This window comes from Pseudorca crassidens, chromosome 2, assembly GCF_039906515.1.
Source record: "Pseudorca crassidens isolate mPseCra1 chromosome 2, mPseCra1.hap1, whole genome shotgun sequence".
NCBI classification, from domain to species: domain Eukaryota; kingdom Metazoa; phylum Chordata; class Mammalia; order Artiodactyla; family Delphinidae; genus Pseudorca; species Pseudorca crassidens.
The window spans coordinates 113,893,783-113,913,228 of NC_090297.1; the positions used below are offsets into that span (position 1 = coordinate 113,893,783).

At 44.2% G+C, this 19,446-nt stretch overlaps 1 protein-coding gene across 1 annotated transcript; it reads left to right on the forward strand.

Moving 5' to 3' along the window:
* The first annotated feature begins 1,233 nt into the window (after nt 1-1,233).
* Nucleotides 1,234-18,709, forward strand: LOC137209187 (Fc receptor-like protein 2). Its single transcript, XM_067710525.1, has 6 exons — nt 1,234-1,260; nt 4,585-4,657; nt 7,915-7,935; nt 14,003-14,290; nt 14,724-15,014; nt 18,381-18,709. Exons 1-6 carry the CDS (start codon nt 1,234-1,236, stop codon nt 18,707-18,709), a joined length of 1,029 nt encoding a protein of 342 aa, XP_067566626.1.
* The last annotated feature ends 737 nt before the right edge of the window (nt 18,710-19,446 follow it).

The window sequence follows — 19,446 nt, forward strand, 5'->3', positions numbered from 1 at the left end:
TTTTAAATAACAATTACTCTAGACTTACAATAATAGAGAAATATAGCCCAAAACACCTAGGAGAAAACTTGCATTCTTTCTCTGTCCTTCGAAGTTGTAAATCTTATCATGTCTTTAAAATATAAACACCCCAGGAGATAACTAAAACACTGCCCAACACAGTGGGCAAATACTGAAAGAAGTCTGGGGAGGGGGGACAGAATTTTTTAAATACAGACTGCTATAGAATCTCTCTTGCTCAAAATCTAATCCACAGCCTCCATAAGGTTATTCATCAAGGACAAATACAAATCTTAAAAGTCTTCCCCAAAATTACTAATAAAAAGCATTTGCCATTTAAGTGGGTACCTGATTCATGGCTAAAGTTTTTGAATAAAAACTGTGGGGTTGGGCTTCCCTGGTGGCGCAGTGGTTGGGAGTCCGCCTGCGGATTCAGGGGACGCGGGTTCGTGCCCCGGTCCGGGAGGATCCCACGTGCCGCGGAGCGGCTGGGCCCGTGAGCCATGGCCATTGAGTCTGCGCGTCCGGAGCCTGTGATCCGCAACGGGAGAGGCCACAGCGGTGAGAGGCCCGCGTACCGCAAAAAAAAAAAAAAAAACTGTGGGGTCTATGTTTAAATTTCTGTGTATGTTTACATATATCTATGGCTATATGTTATGTATATGTGGTATTTTTCTACCCTGAAGGATATTGCCAAAATTATTTTTTAAGAGCTCTATTTAACTGACATAAAGAAAAAATGAAACTTGATGTCAATAATATACTTATGGAAAACTGAAACTTCATTTTATTTCATCTACTAAAAGGACAAAATTTTCTTATATTATTGGTCAAATAAAAATTGATGCTAAACTTTCTTTAGGTTTATTTTATATAAATATATGTTATTAACATAAATGTTCTTACAAAAGTGCTTCATCTTCAAGAGATTCATGAGGAAGATATCTTACAAATAAGGTTTCTGATAACTAAGATCATTTTGCTTTCACATGGACCTTTCAAGAACTTCCCCAAGGTTACCTGCACAGTTCCACAATATGTCATGGGATGATAATTCAAGATCTGTCCTTCCTTTTCTTCCTCACATCAGTAAAATTGGCCCATTACATTAATTATATAATGTTCACGTGAAGACTTGCCTCTGCTGCAGGACACTCTGTAGGCTTTGCTGAAACATCTGCAAGACAGAGGATAAGCAGTGAACCTGCAAAAATTCAATGCCTAGGCACTACCATGAAGTTTGGGAAGTTGTCTGGTCAGGTAAGATGTGCGCTGTCCCAGAAGCTGTAATTGATAAGATGCAAGCCTATCAAACTCCTAAGAATGTAAACGAGATGAAAAGCTTTGCAGGGATTTGGGGGTTTGGGAAGAGTTTTATTCCACCTGGCACAGTGCCTCTGTCCCTTATACTTCCTAGTAAAAAGAAGGCATATAGGGGGCTGGGGATCAGAGCAGCAAGCCACCTTTGAGAAGGCAAAAATACTAATGAAACAAATTAAAGCTCTGGGCATCACCCAAGCAGGGCTACCATTTGATTTAGATGTATCGGTGATTCTGGAAGGTGTGAGTTAGGCACTGTGGCAGAGACAAAAGAAGGAGAGAGTATAGTTAGGATTCTGGAAGGGGGCAGAAATCCGATAGACTCCCACAGAGCAACAGCCCCTAGCAGTGTACACAGCACTCCTCAAGGTACGGCATCTCACAAAGGAACAGCACATCATGGTAAGAACTTCCCTTCCTATCAGGGGGTGGATTAAAAATATGTTCCATCAACCCACCTCCGCCATGGCTCAAACCCCCACTCTAACTTAGCTGCAGCCTATTTGCAGCAAAGGAGCACCCTATCTGCCAGCCCACTGTCTCTAAAAATGTGGGCACTACTAGGCCTTGTAGAGTATGTAGATTCTCCAAATAGCACCCCTCTATTCCTGTGGTAGCCCCCTGAAGCCTATAAAAAGTGAATGAAAAACATTCCCTCTGTGTCTGGTATTCAGATGCCTGCAAACACAGCAGCCAGTGGGCTAGCCTCAAGCAGTTTGGCTGGCGGATCATTCATGAACTCGGGCCATTAACCCCTTGTACTGACTGCTGGGCTTTTCTAATGGGATTAACCCTATGGCTTGAACAATGGGGAGCCGAGGGGTGGACGATCATAAGTAAGCCCCTGGGAGTCAGGGTATGTGGAAAGACATTTGGGTTCACCTGCAAGAGCCTGAGGCCATCCTCACTGTCTTCCATGTTCCAGCTCATCAGACACTGACATCTCTTGGCAATCAGGAAGCTGTTGCCCTAGCTTAGGTACAAGCCCTACAAACTGACCCTTCAGTAGATACAGCGGATTGAGTGCACAAAAAGAGTGGCCACCGCAACACCTGGGTAGGATGACGTAGTGTCAAGGATGCCAGGTTGCCTTTAAAATATAGTGACTTGGTTAATACAGTAACAGCATGTTTTGTGTACTCTAAACAACATCCAAGGCAACTGCCAAAGTAGTCTGGAACCATCCAGCAGAGTTCCCAATTGGTGAGGGATTGACAGATTGATTATATTACCCCCTCCCTCTGAGTGAGGTTTCTAAGTATGCCTTGGTGAGTGTGTATACTGTGTCTGGCTTAACTCAAGCTCTTTCCCGTTGCCAAGCAAATCAGGCTACCACCATTAGGGGTTTAAAGAAGCTGAGAACCATGTAGAGGTACCCTCATCAAATAGACATTATTTAAGGGTCACATTTCAAAAGTCATGATATGCAAGACTGGGAAGAAGAACAAGACCTTAAATGGAGGTTCCATCTCCCCTATAACCTGCAAGCAGCAGGTTAATAAAAAAGAAAAATAGAATATTAAAACAGCAGGGCTTCCCTGGTGGCACAGTGGTTGAGAGTCCGCCTGCCGATGCAGGGGACACGGGTCCGGGAGGATCCCACATGCCGCGGAGCGGCTGGGCCCGTGAGCCATGGTCGCTGAGCCTGCGCGTCCGGAGCCTGTGCTCCACAACGGGAGAGGCCACAACAGTGAGGCCCGTGTATCGCAAACAAACAAAAACAGAAAACAGCAGAGTAAATTACTAACAGGAAAACCCACCTTGGCTGGGTGGACCAAAGTCATGTCCCAGGCTTTCATACATTTGAATGATTAACCAGCAGGGCCTGTTGCCCTATGTGCCAGACTGGGGACCACTGCTGAGGCACTAAATATCGTAAGGGTATGGGAATCACAAGAAACAGCCATTGGATCAATGAGCTATGCTGCTGAGAACATCAAGCCCCGTCACGCCTAGGTAAGGAATTGTCTACTGAAATTTTCAGTGGGACATCCTGTCATCGGGCCCTTTCCAGATTCTTAGACAGCAATATCATAGAATTGAATATGGCCTCCACAAGATTCTTAGGCAAGCAGAGCTTTTTATTTAAAGAGTTAACTTGCGCGGAAGGGCGAAGGCAGAAGAAAAGTGCCAGCTCCCCCTGTAGAAGGGCCGAGTTGCTTTTATAACAAAAGTGAGGTTTTGTCTCATTTCCAGAAATCATCAGACTTCTTTGATCTGCAGCAGGTGATCAAAGGGTGGCTATCAGGAATAGGGAGTGCTTCTGTGAGGGGAAAGAAATGCATGAGACTTTTCTGCAAGAAAGTACAGGAAGAGGTAAGTTTAAAATGTATAGTTGAGTTTTTTGTCTTGTGGCAACCAGGTATACTCATTAGTGTAACAGAGATAAAGCTAACTTTTTATTCCTAGTTTTTTATCTCTGGAACTCTGGCCCCCAGGGCCTTTGTTCCTTAGCTGGCAAGGCCTGTTTTGCTCAAGGCCGTTCCCTGGTCCTTTTCCAAAATGGCTGCATTCTTGTCTTCCTGTCTCAGTCCCGCCAGGATGGGTGAGATACTTCACACCCCTGGGTGAGGGAGAACTACTAGATCTCCATTGGGGCCCAACTGCCCTGCTACAAACTGGACTTGCTGAAACACACTGTAACTGGAACGGGATACACACCATTAAAAGAGGAGAAAAGGTAAGGGTTCTGGTGTGGCATATCCTACCCCCAGACCATGTCCTCATGCCTGACCGTGCTGCCTCACCCAGAGCACACCTGAGTCAAGTTCCTGAAGCTGCCAACCTCATTCTCCTCGAGGTCGGGTGGGCATGTTCTGTTTTCCATTAGTACGGTCAGTTTGGCTGTTGTCTTTGTTCCCTCCATTGGCCTGGAGGACAATACAGCATATATAGAAGTCCTTACAAAGTTGACCCAGCAAGCCTTAAATGACAGCCAGCAAAGCCTGTCCTTACCAAACACTGAAATGCTCTCAATGGAGGAGAAAAGTTGCTCTCCAAAATAAAATAGCCTTGAACGTTATTATTGCCTCGCAAGAAGAAACCTGGTGCCATGATCCAAAAAGTGTTGTATGTTCAGAGCTGAATCTGCCAATGTTATCGTCTTTAAATCATATAAAAACACAAGTAAACGAACATCCTGAGTGATCGGACCCCCAGCCTAGGGGACTTAGTAAATCAATGGTTTGGATCATGGGGCTCTTGGTGGAAAAAACTGTTACTTATTTTAGGAATCCTTATCTTGATCTGTGTTTTCTCTTACAGGTGCCCATATTGCTGCTGTGGTATCTGACTCTGGTGCAGCCAGATAACCGCCAAACGAGCCACCTCCATGCTGGTGAGACCCCTTGCTGACCACTCAGGGCACATCGTTGGAGAGGGGGCTCTGTGAAGTTGTAAGAGTCGATCACGAGGGGTAAAATGTTGGAGGAAATAACCAGAGCACATGACTGCCACTTGACCCAAGTACTGGACCCAGACAATCGTAGGTGCCTCACCCCCTCCCTGTGCTCCCACAGTGGGAGCCATTTTCAAGTACACAGCCTTTGAGAGAGCAGTGTGTTCTTGAGACTGTCTTGACAGTATATGTGCCTAAACCCAGTTAAGGCCTCTAAACAAACTCTTAAGATATGGTGGGTGAGGGCAAAAATCACTCACTTGTGGCCACCCAAGGCAAGCCTCGTGAGTAAGTTGCCTTGCTTATTAAACCTGTCACGTACCCGTCTGGAGTGGTCTACCTCTTACTTTGGTCTCTCCTTGCCCTCCACGTACAGGGGCCACTTGTGAGCCAACAAATTGCTAGTAAAGAAGAGTTCATTTGCCTTGTTTATTCCATTGTCAATATTCCTCCTTGGGGCTTCCCTGGTGACGCAGTGGTTGAGAGTACGCCTGTCGATGCAGGGGACACGGGTTCGTGCCCCGGTCCAGGAGGATCCCACATGCCGCGGAGCGGCTGGGCCCGTGAGCCATGGCCGCTGAGCCTGCGCGTCCGGAGCCTGTGCTCCGCAGTGGGAGAGGCCACAGCAGTGAGAGGCCCGCATACCGCAAAAAAAAAAAAAAAAAAAAAATTCCTCCTTAACGTGGCTGACTGAGGATCATCAAGGTGCTCGGTTTTGCCTCACCCAAATATCTTCTTGGTCTCATCTCAGCAACCCACACATTGACAGTATCAGGAGGGGAACATGGACAAAGAAAGGTTTTTGCTGGGAAGGAGCTTCTAATGCTGGTATAACCTTTTTCCCCCCATTTAGGTCTACACTAGTTACTCTTGATTTGAGCCACTCTCACCTCACCCCAGACCCATGCTCTGCCCTTCTCTGCTGCTCTGTGCCCTGGGATGCTGACTCCTGCAGACTGCATCAGCCAGCCTCTCTGGTGTACAGTTGGACTCCATCAGTAGGAGGTGCTAAGGGGAGACCAGGCAGCAAGCAGAGGCCAGGGCATTTTCCCCCTCCCTCTCAGCTTCAGCGTCTCATCTCCAGCAGTAGCTTCATCCTTCCACAGTCACAGCTCCGCCTGGCGGCCCCTCCTTGGTGACTCCAGTTCTCACTGGGCTCTTGTAACAGTCCTTCCTCCCCTTGCTTCTTCACACTGCTTCTTCAGCTGAAACAGTGTCCCACTGTGACTGGCCTCGGGGTGACCCATCGTGTTTAGTTTATTGTTTCAACCCTGTCCCCATCTCTGTGAGTCAGTCCTTTCATTAAAGTCGCTTCTTTTAAACACTAGACTGATTCTATTTCCAGCCTGATATAAGAGCTCTCTTTCAAAATTTATTCTTGAACTTTGAAGTGTGAGGAGAGAGATGTGACCTGCCCTCTGTGTGTTAAAGCTCTTCAGACCACTGTAAAGTAATTTGGGGCTAATGCCTCAAGGTTAATACCACAGAGTGTATTACTTCTTCCATTCTGCTTGTACCAGTCTGGAACGTCTCATGGGCAGGGATGACTTGGGTTGGGTAGAATTTGTATCTTCCTGAGTCCCCGGACTACATAATACCAACTAATATCATCCTAATCCACCATTATTTTTAACAAATGCTTATTTATTTCTTCACGTCATCTGGGCATATCTCCAAAGAGTGGCAGCCATGCAGTGTTAGCGTGGTGTCACAATATTAGGAACTGCATAACGGACCATGCATTCTGAGTGGTAAAGGGGATTTCCCTTTGAAAGAGACCATGCACATAATTTGAACTTTAGCAGGTACAGAACTAAATCGGCAAAGTCAAAACAAGTTAGAAAGCTTCCCTAGGGGGACTTTAGCTATAAGGTGAAGACATCTTACATTTTAAGGAGAATTTCTAATCAATACACACATATCTGAGAAACTCTGTAAAGAAGAATATTTATTTTCTCAGCATATGTGGGGCTGGGGGTGGGGACAACGCTGATTGTCAAACAGAGAGCTTTCCTACTTCCTTTTTTTCTGTTTCTATAAAATCCCTGCTGAACCACAGTGCCCAATCCTGGCTTCACAGTCCATGGGGATAGACTGTGGATTCTGCTCTAGGACCTGAGCTGCACTTGTCACTGGGAGAACTTCTTGTCTCCAACCTTATGTTGCTGTGGCCATTGCTTCTGGTCCTTGGTGGGTAGGATGCTGGAGCAGGATTTGGGGGCAGCCAGGGCAGAACCACCTGTGCCTGGGCATCACAGAACCTCTTCTTCTTCTGCTGGGATGAGTAGGAATGGACTTCAACTTCTAACTCAGGACCAATAGGTAATATGCAGATGGGTACTGAGCAGAGCAGGGGTCTTAGGAAAAATAAAGTACTGTGAGTTTCTTTTCCAAATACTGATGCCTTCTCCCTCTGTTTAATAACCATTTCTACTTTGATCTCTAGGAAAATTGGAAAACTTCTTAAAAGGACATCAAAGGAATTTTCTGTTAGGGTAAATTCTATTTCTAGCCCATGTAAATCCTACTCTGCCCCCAACCCCACTTCCACTTCAAGCTACCATATTTTTGGCTAAGCTCTAACTTTCCTAGACTTAAATTTTGGAGAGGTTTCAAAGATGATGGGATGAGATTGTGGTTTTTGCTGATTAATATGACTCTTGTATATGGATGCAAATGCAGTACTAGATCTAAACAGGGATAAAGGGAGAAACAGTGTCAACTAGATGTGAGAGGACACCTGCATTTCCTTCCTGGTCCTTCCTGGCTTGTGTGTTGCCACCAGGCAGGCAAAATGTCTCAAAAAAAAAAAAAAGTCTTAAAAAGAGAAGGTGAAAGAGGAGAAAATAAATCACAAAACTTCTGAGATTTTACCTACAAAATAACCAGCTTCTGGTAAATGAGATGGACTGTGTTTATAAACTGTGGGTCTTACAAAACAAGTATTTGATTCTACGAGAGCGTTGCTTGTGAGTCAGGGAAGAAGGAAAGACGGAGGGGAAAAATAGGAGGGAAAATAAATAGAGGAACTGAGGGAGGGAGGATAGAAGGGAAGGGAGGATGAGGGTAGAGGGAAGAAGGGATAGAAAGAAAGGGAAAAAGAGAGTTGTTGGGAAGGTTCTTAGAGGGTTATAACTTTTTTAAAAAAGATCTTTATCCTGGTCCTGTGGTAACTCTCTGACTCTATTCTCTCACAGCTCCTCTCAGGGTGCAGTCAGGTGAGTTACTTGCTTTTTCGTTCTTTTCAGTCTCTGGGAATCATACTTATTCTTCCATGCAAGGAAGGTACCGCCTCTCTCAGCCTCCCAGGGATCAGGGCCTGGACTGGGGTAAAGAGAGCAGGAGGCCAGTGTCTCACCCTAGTTCCAGCCGGGGTAGGAATACTCCAGTGTCACATTCATCTTTGTTACCTGCCTGTTTGATGGGTGAAAGACCCTATCCTGACCCTCCAAGGCAATGAATTCTTTTCCCTTTACTATTAAGCCCTGGGACAGGAAAGAAGTTAACTGTGAAGGAAAAGCAAACAATGCAATGTACTGTTGGGAAAACTTTCTCCTGGTTCTGACCACAGGAGCTCAACGGCCTCCACCAGAAGCACTGGAGACAGTGATGGAAAAATATTTATAACAGAGAGAAAAACAGTGTGCAAGGGAGATGCTCTGAGTCAAACAAGAACTTCCCTCAATCTTTTATTTGGATTACAAACTATCTGTGCCTAACTTGTTTCCCTTTCTTTCTTTTTTTTTTAATTAGAATTCTAATGTAATGAAATAAAGAGGAAAGCTTTGTTTTATATTAGACTGGAAAGTTACATTTTCTTCCTGAATCATTCCTTTGAGAAAGTATTCATTATATTATAGGGAGGGGAAGTGATACTTATAAATTTAGTACTTGTATGTCTGATGATATAAATTATATTATATCTGATATAATTTTAAGCAAGAGTGTTCTTAACACATTAGAGGGTCTCTGAATCAGCCTCATAGGATCCAGTGAACTCCCTGAAATCATGGTAAAAATGTGTGCATATGTCCAATTGTACCTTCGTCTAAGGAAAGGGTCTGTAAGTAATATGTCAAAGTTAAAGGCCACTTATGGTCTAATCCTTGTTCCAGGCTCAGTGTAACCTGGAGTCATCATTTCTTATTCTCCTTTGCCCTGTCATTATTACCAAGTTGGTCACATAAATCTTATTTCTCAAATATTTCTTTAATCAAATAGATTTCATCTCTATAATCTTTACTGGAAAACTTACCCAGTCTCAATGTGGAGGAAGAAACCTTTTGGCCTCCAGGAGGGCTTAAGACTTCTTTTTCTTTATCAGTATTTATGCCCCCCTCGCCCTCCACCCCAACCTCCTAGTCTAATGGTGGAACTTTCAAAGTGGCTAAAAGGTATAGAGTAGTTGTCTCTGAACTTATTTGATCACTTCACTCTATCAAGAAAAAAATTTTCAGCATGTACTTTAAATGTATTACATAGATATAGATCCCTGTATTGATGGTGAATGTTGTAAAACATACACAAAAACAGAACATTTGTGGCTTCCCTGGTGGTGCAGTTGTTAAGAATCCGCCTGCCAATGCAGGGGATACGGGTTCGAGCCCTGGGCTGGGAAGATCCCACATGCCAGAGAGCAACTAAGCCCGTGTGCCACAACTACTGAGCCTGTGCTCTAGAGCCCCCAAGCCACAACTACTGAGCTCACATGCCACAACTACTGAAGGTCACACGCCTAGAGCCCGAGCTCCACAACAAGAGAAGCCACTGCAATGAGAAGCCCACACGCCACAACGAAGAGTACCCCCCGTTCACTGCAACTAGAGAAAGCCTGCGCGCAGCAACGAAGACTCAATGTAGCCCAAAAAATTAAATAAATTTAAAAAGAAAACAGAAAATGTTTTGATGAGGAAAGATGAGGCAATGTTTAATATAATATGAAAGTTCTAAATGCTTTCTCTCCACCTCCTTATGGGTCCCACTTTGCATGTTTTTAAAGTTGAAGTATAGTTGATTTATTATTTTCTGTTAGATTCTGCTTTTCAGCAGAGTGATTCATTTATACATATATAACTGAATATATGTAACATATATGTTCTTTTTCATATTCTTTTTCATTATAGGTTATTACAATATATTGAATATAGTTCCCTATGCTATACAGTAGGACCTTGTTGTTTATCCATTTTATATATAATAGTTTGTATCTGCTAATCCCAAACTCCTAATTTATCCTTCTCCCCCTTTCCCCTTTGGTAACCATAAATTTTTTTTCTATGTCTGTGGGTCTGTTTCTATTTTGTAAATAAGTCCATTTGTATCATATTTTAGATTCCTCATATAAGTGATATCATATGATATTTGTCTCTCTCTGACTTACTTCACTTAGTATGATAATCTCTGGGTCCATCCATGTTGCTGCAAATGACATTATTTCACTCTTTTTTATGGCTGAGTAGTCGTATTCCATTGTATATATTGTATTGTATATACGACATCTTCTTTATCCATTCATCTGTCAATGGACATTTAGGTTGCTTCCGTGTCTTGGCTATTGTAAATAGTGCTGCTATGAACTTTGGGGTGCATGTATCTTTTGAATTAGAGTTTCACAGATCCCACTTTGAAGACTGGATCTTGACACAATGAGAGAAGACCCTGAGAGCTGGCACTCCTTCCTTCCACCATAAATTTGTGGCTGGAGGGGTGAGCTGGGCAGACAGCCTAAGCAAACCCTCTCAAGTCCAGTCTCTTTCTCCATTCCATTCCGTCATGTCTGACACCACCTCTGTTTTACACTGAAGGGGAATGATCCAAAGTTCAGGCCTGGGATTAAGATTTTTTTTTTAACATCTTTATTGGAGTATAATTGCTTTACAATGGTGTGTTAGTTTCTGCTTTATAACAAAGTGAATCAGTTATACATATACACATGTTCTCATATCTCTTCCCTCCTGCATCATCCTCCCTCCCTCCTTCCCTATCCCACCCCTCTAGGTGGTCACAAACCACTGACCTGATCTCCCTGTGCTACGCGGCTGCTTCCCACTAGCTATCCACTTTACGCTTGGTTGTGTATATATGTCCATGCCACTCTCTCACCTCATCACAGCCTCCCCCTCCCCCTCCCCATATCCTCAAGGCCATGCTCTAGTAGGTCTGTGTCTTTATTCCCGTCTTACCCCTAGGTTCTTCTTTTATTTTCTTAGATTCCATATATATGTGTTAGCATACGGTATTTGTTTTTCTCTTTCTGACTTACTTTGCTCCGTATGACAGACTCTAGGTCCAGCCACCTCACCACAAATAACTCAATTTCATTTCTTTTTATGGCTGAGTAATATTCCATTGTATATATGTGCCACATCTTCTTTATCCATTCATCCAATGATGGACACTTAGGTTGTTTCCATCTCTGGGCTATTGTAAATAGTGCTGCAATGAACATTGTGGTGCATGTGTCTTTTTGAATTATGGTTTTCTCAGGGTATATGCCCAGTAGTGGGATTGCTGGGTCATATGGTAGTTCTATTTGTAGTTTTTTAAGAAATCATACTGTTCTCCATAGTGGCTGTATCAATTTACATTCCCACCAGCAGTGCAAGAGTGTTCCCTTTTCTCCACACCCTCTCCAGCATTTATTGTTTCTAGATTTTTTGATGATGGCCATTCTGACTGGTGTGAGATGATATCTCATTGTAGTTTTGATTTGCATTAATGATGTTGAGCATTCTTTCATGTGTTTGTTGGCAATCTGTATATCTTCTTTGGAGAAATGTCTATTTAGATCTTCTGCCCATTTTTGGATTGGGTTGTTTGTTTTTTTGTTATTGAGCTGCATGAGCTGCTTGTAAATTTTGGAGATTAATTCTTTGTCAGTTGCTTCACTTGCAAGTATTTTCTCCCATTCTGAGCGTTGTCTTTTGGTCTTGTTTATGGTTTCCTTTGCTGTGCAAAAGGTTTTAAGTTTCATTAGGTCCCATTTGTTTATTTTTGTTTTTATTTCCATTTCTCTAGGAGGTGGGTCAAAAAGGATCTTGCTGTGATTTATGTCATAAAGTGTTCTGCCTATGATTTCCTCTAAGAGTTTGATAGTGTCTGGCATTACATTTAGGTCTTTAATCCATTTTGAGTTTATTTTTGTGTATGGTGTTACGGAGTGTTCTAATTTCATAATTTTACATGTACCTGTCCAGTTTTCCCAGCACCACTTATTGAAGAGGCTTTCTTTTCTCCATTGTATATTCTTGCCTCCTTTATCAAAGATAAGGTGACCATATGTGTGTGGGTTTATCTCTGGGCTTTCTATCCTGTTCCATTGATCTATATCTCTGTTTTGTTTTTTTTTTTTTTTGGTCTGTGGGCCTCTCACTGTTGCGGCCTCTCCCGTTGTGGAGCACAGGCTCCGGACGTGCAGGCCCAGCGGCCATGGCTCACGGGCCTAGCCGCTCCGCGGCATGCGGGATCCTCCCAGACCGGGGCACGAACCCATGTCCCCCGCACTGGCAGGCGGACTCTCAACCACTGCGCCACCAGGGAAGCCCTATATATCTGTTTTTATGTCAGTACCATACTGTCTTGATTACTGTGGCTTTGTAGTATAGTCTGAAGTCAGGGAGCCTGATTCCTCCAGCTCCATTGGATTAAGATTTTTATCAGAGCAACAAACATTTTCTCTGCAATTCATTCCAATGTGCTACAATTCCAAATTGATTTTTAATAATTTCTAGCTCCATTGCCAACTGAAAAATTCCCCCCCAAAAAGCCCAAGCTGTAGGGCTGGGTCACAGAACAGTGTGGTGGCTGGCTACTCCTTCTTCAAGGATGGCCACACCCTGAGGTCAGACTGGAGCTCACAGAGTTTTGGATCTCATCAATACGGAAGGAAGACTCAGGATATTACTGGTGTGAAGTGATGACAGCATCTCACAGTATCTCAAAACAGAGTCACCAATCCTATATACAAGTGTAGATTGAGCTTCAGTGCTGGACTGCCGGGCTGGGTGGCACAGAGAAGAACAGTAGCTCCCATTCAGACCTGTGTTTGTCTTTTCAACTGTGCTTCCCCCCATCCCCGTGTGTGTGGGGGCTACAATGAACCATCTGGGTTCTGCTTTATTAACTGCTACCATGGCACCATTTCCCAATAGCTTTGCTCTCCCTGTCAGAAAATAATCCCTCTCTGGAGCATTTATGTATGCCTAGCACTGAAGTATGCTCAGTGAACCAAGAGATAAATAAATCATGGTCTCTGTCTGCAGAGAATGACTCCCAACTAGGAGGCACATTTAACCCAGGTAGAGCAATGAAGGAACAAAGTGATGATGGTGATAATGATGATGAGATGATGATGATGATGATGATGATGATGATAGAAACAACAATAAGGATCCCCCGCATTTATAATAAGTTTACTAAATGCTAAGCCTTAACCCAAGCTGTTGCACTCAATTCAGAACCCCTCTGATGCTCAGAAATATTTGCAGAGGGGAAGACTTGTAGAAAGTTTACCAAGTACTAGGAAGGCACTGCTCAGAGCAGTTTTATGTTTAGTCCTCACAGCAACCCTGTGAAGTAGGGTGAAAGTATCTGTAAAATGGATACTACTGTCATCCCCATTTTACACATGAGGAATTGAAAGCACAGAGTTGTTAAATGGCCTGACCAAGGGAACCCAGCAAACAAATGGCACAGCTGGAATTTAAACCCAGGCACTCTGGTACCAGTGTTTGCCCTTTTAACCACCTTGCTACATTTCCTACCTCAGCCAGGCCCGTGGAGGGTGGTACCCGTAATAGCTACCATTTGCTGGACATCTCCCGTGTAATGGGTTCTTTATACATCTTATATCTTGTTTCATCTTCATGAGAACTCTATAAAGTTGGTATGGTTATCCACACTTTATCTTTGAGAAAACTGAGGATCAGAGAGATTAATTTATCTACCAAGATCATGCAATGAATAAGTGGCAGAGGTGGGTGGGGACTCCCCCTGTCCCCCTCCCACCATACCCACTGCCCCAAGTTTATCTGGAGATCAGGAAGGAGCAAGATCACTGTAGGCTATGGGCATTAGTGAAGGCTAATGAGTGTGGAGAAAGTGCAAGTTTGAAGTTTTGGAGTGTTCAGTAGCAGGGTGATCCTTCCTGAAGGCCCTCAGCATGCACCTTCCCGATGAAAAATACGTCTCTGCCTAAACCTTCTACCATCTCCACCTGCCATAACGCTCAGCAGGTAGTAACAGCCTCCACATCAGGCCCTCACCTGCCCTCTTATGTTTACACAGGAATCCCCATGTCTGGAGTGTTCCTGGAGACCCAGCCCCAGGGGGACCAGGCGGTCGAAGGGAAGATGCTGGTCCTTGTCTGCTCTGTGGCTGAGGGCACGGGGAACACCACGTTCTCCTGGCACAGAGAGGACACAAGGGAGAGTCTGGGGCAGAAAAGTCAGCGCCCCCAGAGAGCAGAGCTGCAGATCCCTGTTATCAGGGAGAGCCACGCAGGGGGCTACTACTGCACAGCTGACAATGGCTACGGCCTCATCCAGAGCGAGGTGGTGAACGTCTCCATGAGAAGTAAGTAGCACTCTCCTAATTAGCCAGAGAGTCCCAACTGGGGTCAGTTTCCTTCTGTGGCAGTGAGGATGTTCCAAGGATGATACGGAACAGGGCCGTGAAGAGGGTTAGAAGCTGTCTGAACATGCTAGGATTGTTACTGTAATGGTGTTGGCGGCGGTGACACTGGCTACAGTGGCAGAAGAGCTAAAGGAGATGACAAGGGGATACAGGAGGCAGGCTACGTGGCACGGCCAGAGGCACGCTCTCCAGAACTTATCAAAGCTCTACGGGAACTGTCTCTGCAGTGTTGTTAGATCAGGAGGTGCGACAGTGAGAAAGAATCCCCGGGGCTCGAGGGATACTGTGTGGACACTTGGGTGAGGATGGAGTGGGTTATAAGTCTGTGCCAGCACGAGAGACCCTCTTTGATGGACCGTCCTGCCTTTATCAGTTCCAGTGTCACATCCTGTCCTCACTTTCAGTACTTCTGGGGCCCAGGCCCTCACTGGGGACATGGTGGAGCTTCGCTGTGAGAACAAGAGAGCATCTCCCCCCATCCTATACCGGTTTTATCATGAAAATGTCACCCTGGGGAGCACCTCGGTGCCTTTTGGAGGAGGAGCATCCTTCAACCTCTCTCTGACCACAGGGCATTCTGGGAACCATGCCTGCGAAGCCGACAGTGGCCTGGGGGCCCAACGTCACGGAAAGGACAAGTCCAACATCTCCTTCCACAGTACTAGTTGCCATTATGCCAAACCATGGCTTGTGCGTCCTTTCCATGGATTTTCTTCTCCCTCAGGGAATCGAAGCTAGCCTAAAGAGCCTGTCAGCTCTTCCAGTCTCTCCTTCTCATTGGTCTAAACAACAGCATCACTGGCCTTCCTGTTTCCCTGTCACTTACCTCATCAGATAGGTGTGAAATAGGTACTGTACTAGGATCAAGGCAGTACTGGAAGTGGGGTAAGTGTATGCTCAGAGCTCTCAGTGAGCAAGGAGTTACAACCAAACCTTGTAAATACTTAAGGAAAAAGTAGAAACCCCAGGAACAAACCAGATTCTAGGATTCCAAACGATACTAGGATTATCTCATTTAATCTCCATTAACAGCTCTCATTTTACTAATGAGGAAACAAAATTTAGAATAAGTAACTTGCCCACCGTCACACAGCTAATAGGTGCAAAGATAGAACTTTAGGCTAGGGCTACAGAATTGAAAAACTTTGCTCCCTGCCACTATTTTAATATGATGGTTATATAATTTTTTTCCTCTTAATTTATTATTGTGGAGAAGTGCATTAATAGATTTCCTAATATGGAACAATTATTGAATTCCTGCTATAAACCCTTCTTAGTTGTTATATCATCATAGGTAGCAGCTACATACAACTTACTAATATTTATTTCAAATGTTTGCATCTGTATTTAAAAGTGAGTTTTATTTTTTGAACTAGTTTTGGTTTCAGGGATAGGTTGGCCTCATAAGAATGTTTTCAGAGGTTTTCCATATTTTCTGTGCCCTGCAGCTTAAAACCATATTGGAATTATCTGCTATTTGATAAGTCTTTTGAACTAGCCCAAACAACATTCTGAGCCTGTTAGATCTTTACCTCCATTGTCAAATCCTCTTTTTTATTATTCTCCAAATTTTCTATCCTTTGTTAAAATAATTTGGATGTTTTTACCCAAATTTAATACATAGTATTCTCATCGAACTTTCAGACAGCCTTTATAGATGTGATTATGCACTCTTCTCATTTCTGGTTTGTGTGACCCCTTTCTTAATCATATTTGCCAGAGGTTTGTCTTTATTCCTCTTTTTAAACAGCCAGGGTTTTTTTTTGTTTTTGTTTTTGTTTTTTGTGGTACGCGGGCCTCTCACTGTTGTGGCCTCTCCCGTTGCGGAGCACAGGCTCCGGACGTGCAGGCTCAGCAACCATGGCTCACGGGCCCAGCCGCTCTGCAGCATGTGGGATCTTCCCGGACCGGGGCATGAACCCGTGTCCCCTGCATCGGCAGGCGGACTCTCAACCACTGCGCCACCAGGGAAGCCCTAGGTTTGTTTTTTTTAATTCAAATCTATTTGGTTTTTGGCTTTCTAATTCATTTATTTCTCCTTTATCTTCAGTATATCTTTCTTCCTTTTTAAGTTTATTTTATGTGGTTCTTTAATGTCTTATTCATTTTTCATCTTTGTTTCCTAATAAGTGCATTAAAAACTGCATGGTTTCTTCTCAGTACCATTTTATCTCATCCTACAAGTTTTGATGTATAATATTTTTATTTGTCTAATTTCCAAAGCATGTGAAATATGTTTCACATATTTATTTTATAACTTGAGACAACCATTTCTTATGAATACATTTTTATCTTCTATTTTATTAATTTCTTATAGATTTTTTTTAAACTTTTCATTATAGATTTTTGTATTATCCTTGTATTAAATTTTATCAAAGAATATGGTCTGCATAGTTTTTACACTGGGGATTTACTGAGAATTTCTTTATGACCTAACACACAGTCAGCAGTTTTCTAAATACTATATATGGAATTTGAAAAGAATGTGAATTTTCTGTTTAGGATATACAAAGGTCAGTATTTATTTTTTTATTAAATTAAGCTAGCTGCTTGATCTATTCAGTTTCTACAGAGTCTTACATATGTTTGCTCTTTTTAATCTATTAATTTTTGAGAATCATATTCACATTATTACCTATAATTCTTTTAAATTTGGCTTTTTACAGAGGCTTTGCCAAGAACTTGGTAATTGACTGTGTAAGATGTGACATTTTGGTTGTTAATGACAGAAATCCCATACAAAAGGGCTTGGTCCCAAAAAAAAAAGAAATGAAGTTGGTGGGAGGGGTCAAGTATGGACATGGCTAATGTGCGACTGGCCGAGCATTCTGTCTTTGCCTCCCCTCTTTCCTCTGCATTTCTCCATTAGCTTAACTCTCAGACAGGCAAAGCTGGCCGCTGACATCTCCAGGCTTATATCCCTCCTTTCTGCTAGATATCCTAGAGAAAAGAGTCTCTTTACACATTACTCCAGTTTAAAAAACAAAAACCAAATAAATAGACAGACGGCTTCCTTGGTGGCACAGTGGTTGAGAGTCCACCTGCCGATGCAGGGGACACGGGTTCGTGCCGTGGTCCGGGAAGATCCCACATGCCGCGGAGCGGCTGGGCCCGTGAGCCATGGCCGCTGAGCCTGCGCGTCCGGAGCCTGTGCTCTGCAACGGGAGAGGCCACAACAGTGAGAGGCCAGCGTACTGCAACAACAACAAAAAAAAAATAGGCAAAGATTAGGGATTGACCAGTCTGTGTGATGTGTTCACCCCTTTCTCTCTGCAGAGAATATGAGCCTGTGACTGGTGAAGTCAGTAATAGAGTGGAGCAAAAGGAAACTGAGTAACTCAACTGACCTATTCTAGGCCTTTCCCTATTCTAAGCCTCGGTGTCCATTTCTGGGAAAGATCTAGTTCTAACCTTCTCTTTTTCTAAGATCTTTCTGAGCTCATAAGAATCAAACCATAAGTCTCTATGTGCCCATATTCCTTTGTTTTCAGAAAGCAAAAACTTTTCCTAGGTGTCTTTGAGTGAGGGCCTTAGGTGGAGTGGGATGCTCTTAGGAGATGGTAATAGCATGGGATAGAGCAAAGCTCTGTGGTTCCCAACTCAGCAGGCCCCCTACCCCCACACCACATATCACCAGCACTATCAAACAACCTCTCTTAACACTGGGAACTGCCCTAAGAGGACATTTCTTTTTTTTTTTTTAATTATTTATTTATTTATTTATTTTTGGCTGCGTTGGGTCTTCGTTGCTTCGTGAGGGCTTTCTCTAGTTGCGGTGTGCAGGCTTCTCACTGCGGTGGCTTCTCTTGTTGCGGAGCACGGGCTCTAGCCGCGCAGGCTTCAGTAGTTTTGGCACATGGGCTCAGTAGTTGTGGCGCCCGGGCTTAGTTGCTCCATGGCATGTGGGATTTTCCCGAACCAGGGCTCGAACCCATGTCCCCTGCATTGGCAGGCGGATTCTTAACCACTGCGCCACCAGGGAAGCCCAAGAGGACATTTCTGAGTGTGCTCTGACCCCTTCTGTTTGCAGAACATCCACCTAAAATCCGCTTGGTGAATGGTGCCCACCACTGCAATGGGCGGGTGGAGGTGGAAAAGGAAGGTCGCTGGGGCACTGTGTGTGATGATGGCTGGGACATGAAGGATGTGGCCGTGGTGTGCCGGGAGCTGGGCTGTGGAGCAGCCAGACACACACCTGCAGGCATATTGTATCTGCCTGTGGCAGAAGATGACCGACCTTTATTTATTCAGGTAGCCCTGTGCAATGGGACAGAAGAGGCCCTGGCTGAATGTGAACAGGTGGAGACCTTTGACTGTGGGCACGATGAGGATACAGGCGTAGTGTGTGAAGGTGGGTGATGGCAGGGCCTGGGTCATGGGAACTGGCTTACCCCCCTCCGAGGCCCTTCTCTATGCTGCCTCCAATCCACCTTGATACTCCCCATTGCCCCTGCTGCCTTTAGAACCACTCACCCATTCTATACTAGCATGTGGTCAGGACAACACTGTTAGTTCACATTAGGTAGTCCAGAATTATAAAGGACTCTCTTATGCATGCTATTATTAGCCTGCATCTGCCACCTCAAAAGATAAGATGTTGGCATTTTCACAGCCATGAGTTTGGCCATAATACCAGGAAAATAATTATGAAACCATAGAATTACACAGTTTGAGTGATTTTAATCCAGGTCACACTGCTTATATTGTTCTATAATCCCAGCAGCTCTTCTGCGTTCTGTCCCCTAAACAACTCTACTCACCAAAATGAATCCCAGAATAGAAAGAGCACAGGGTGGGGAAGATCCAGATGCTCCGTCTCTCTCAAGATCCTGATGGGACAGGGGGTGGGGGATGGGAAGGACATTGGAAAGACTCTGGGTCCGTCAAGGAAACCAGACCACAAACTGAGGGTGGAAGTAAAATAAAGAAAGCCCACTGCAGATCCCAAAGCCTCTATAACACTTGTGACTAGAGCAGAAGCCAGTGGGACTGCTCCCTCAGGCCCAGCCGCAGACCCTATCTCTGGCGGAGCACCCCAGTGCCCTGAGCCAGGAGTGCAGAAGCAGCCCTCGAGAGGTGGTGAAAAGAAGGGTCTT

Excerpts from the sequence above, each read along its gene's own strand:
- LOC137209187 (XM_067710525.1), top strand. The coding sequence starts at position 1,234 with ATGAAGTTTGGGAAGTTGTCTGGTCAG. Across the intron at positions 4,658-7,914 it reads AACGAGCCACCTCCATGCTG|CTCCTCTCAGGGTGCAGTCA; the intron begins GTGAGACCCCTT and ends ATTCTCTCACAG. Across the intron at positions 15,015-18,380 it reads CATCTCCTTCCACAGTACTA|AACATCCACCTAAAATCCGC; the intron begins GTTGCCATTATG and ends TTCTGTTTGCAG.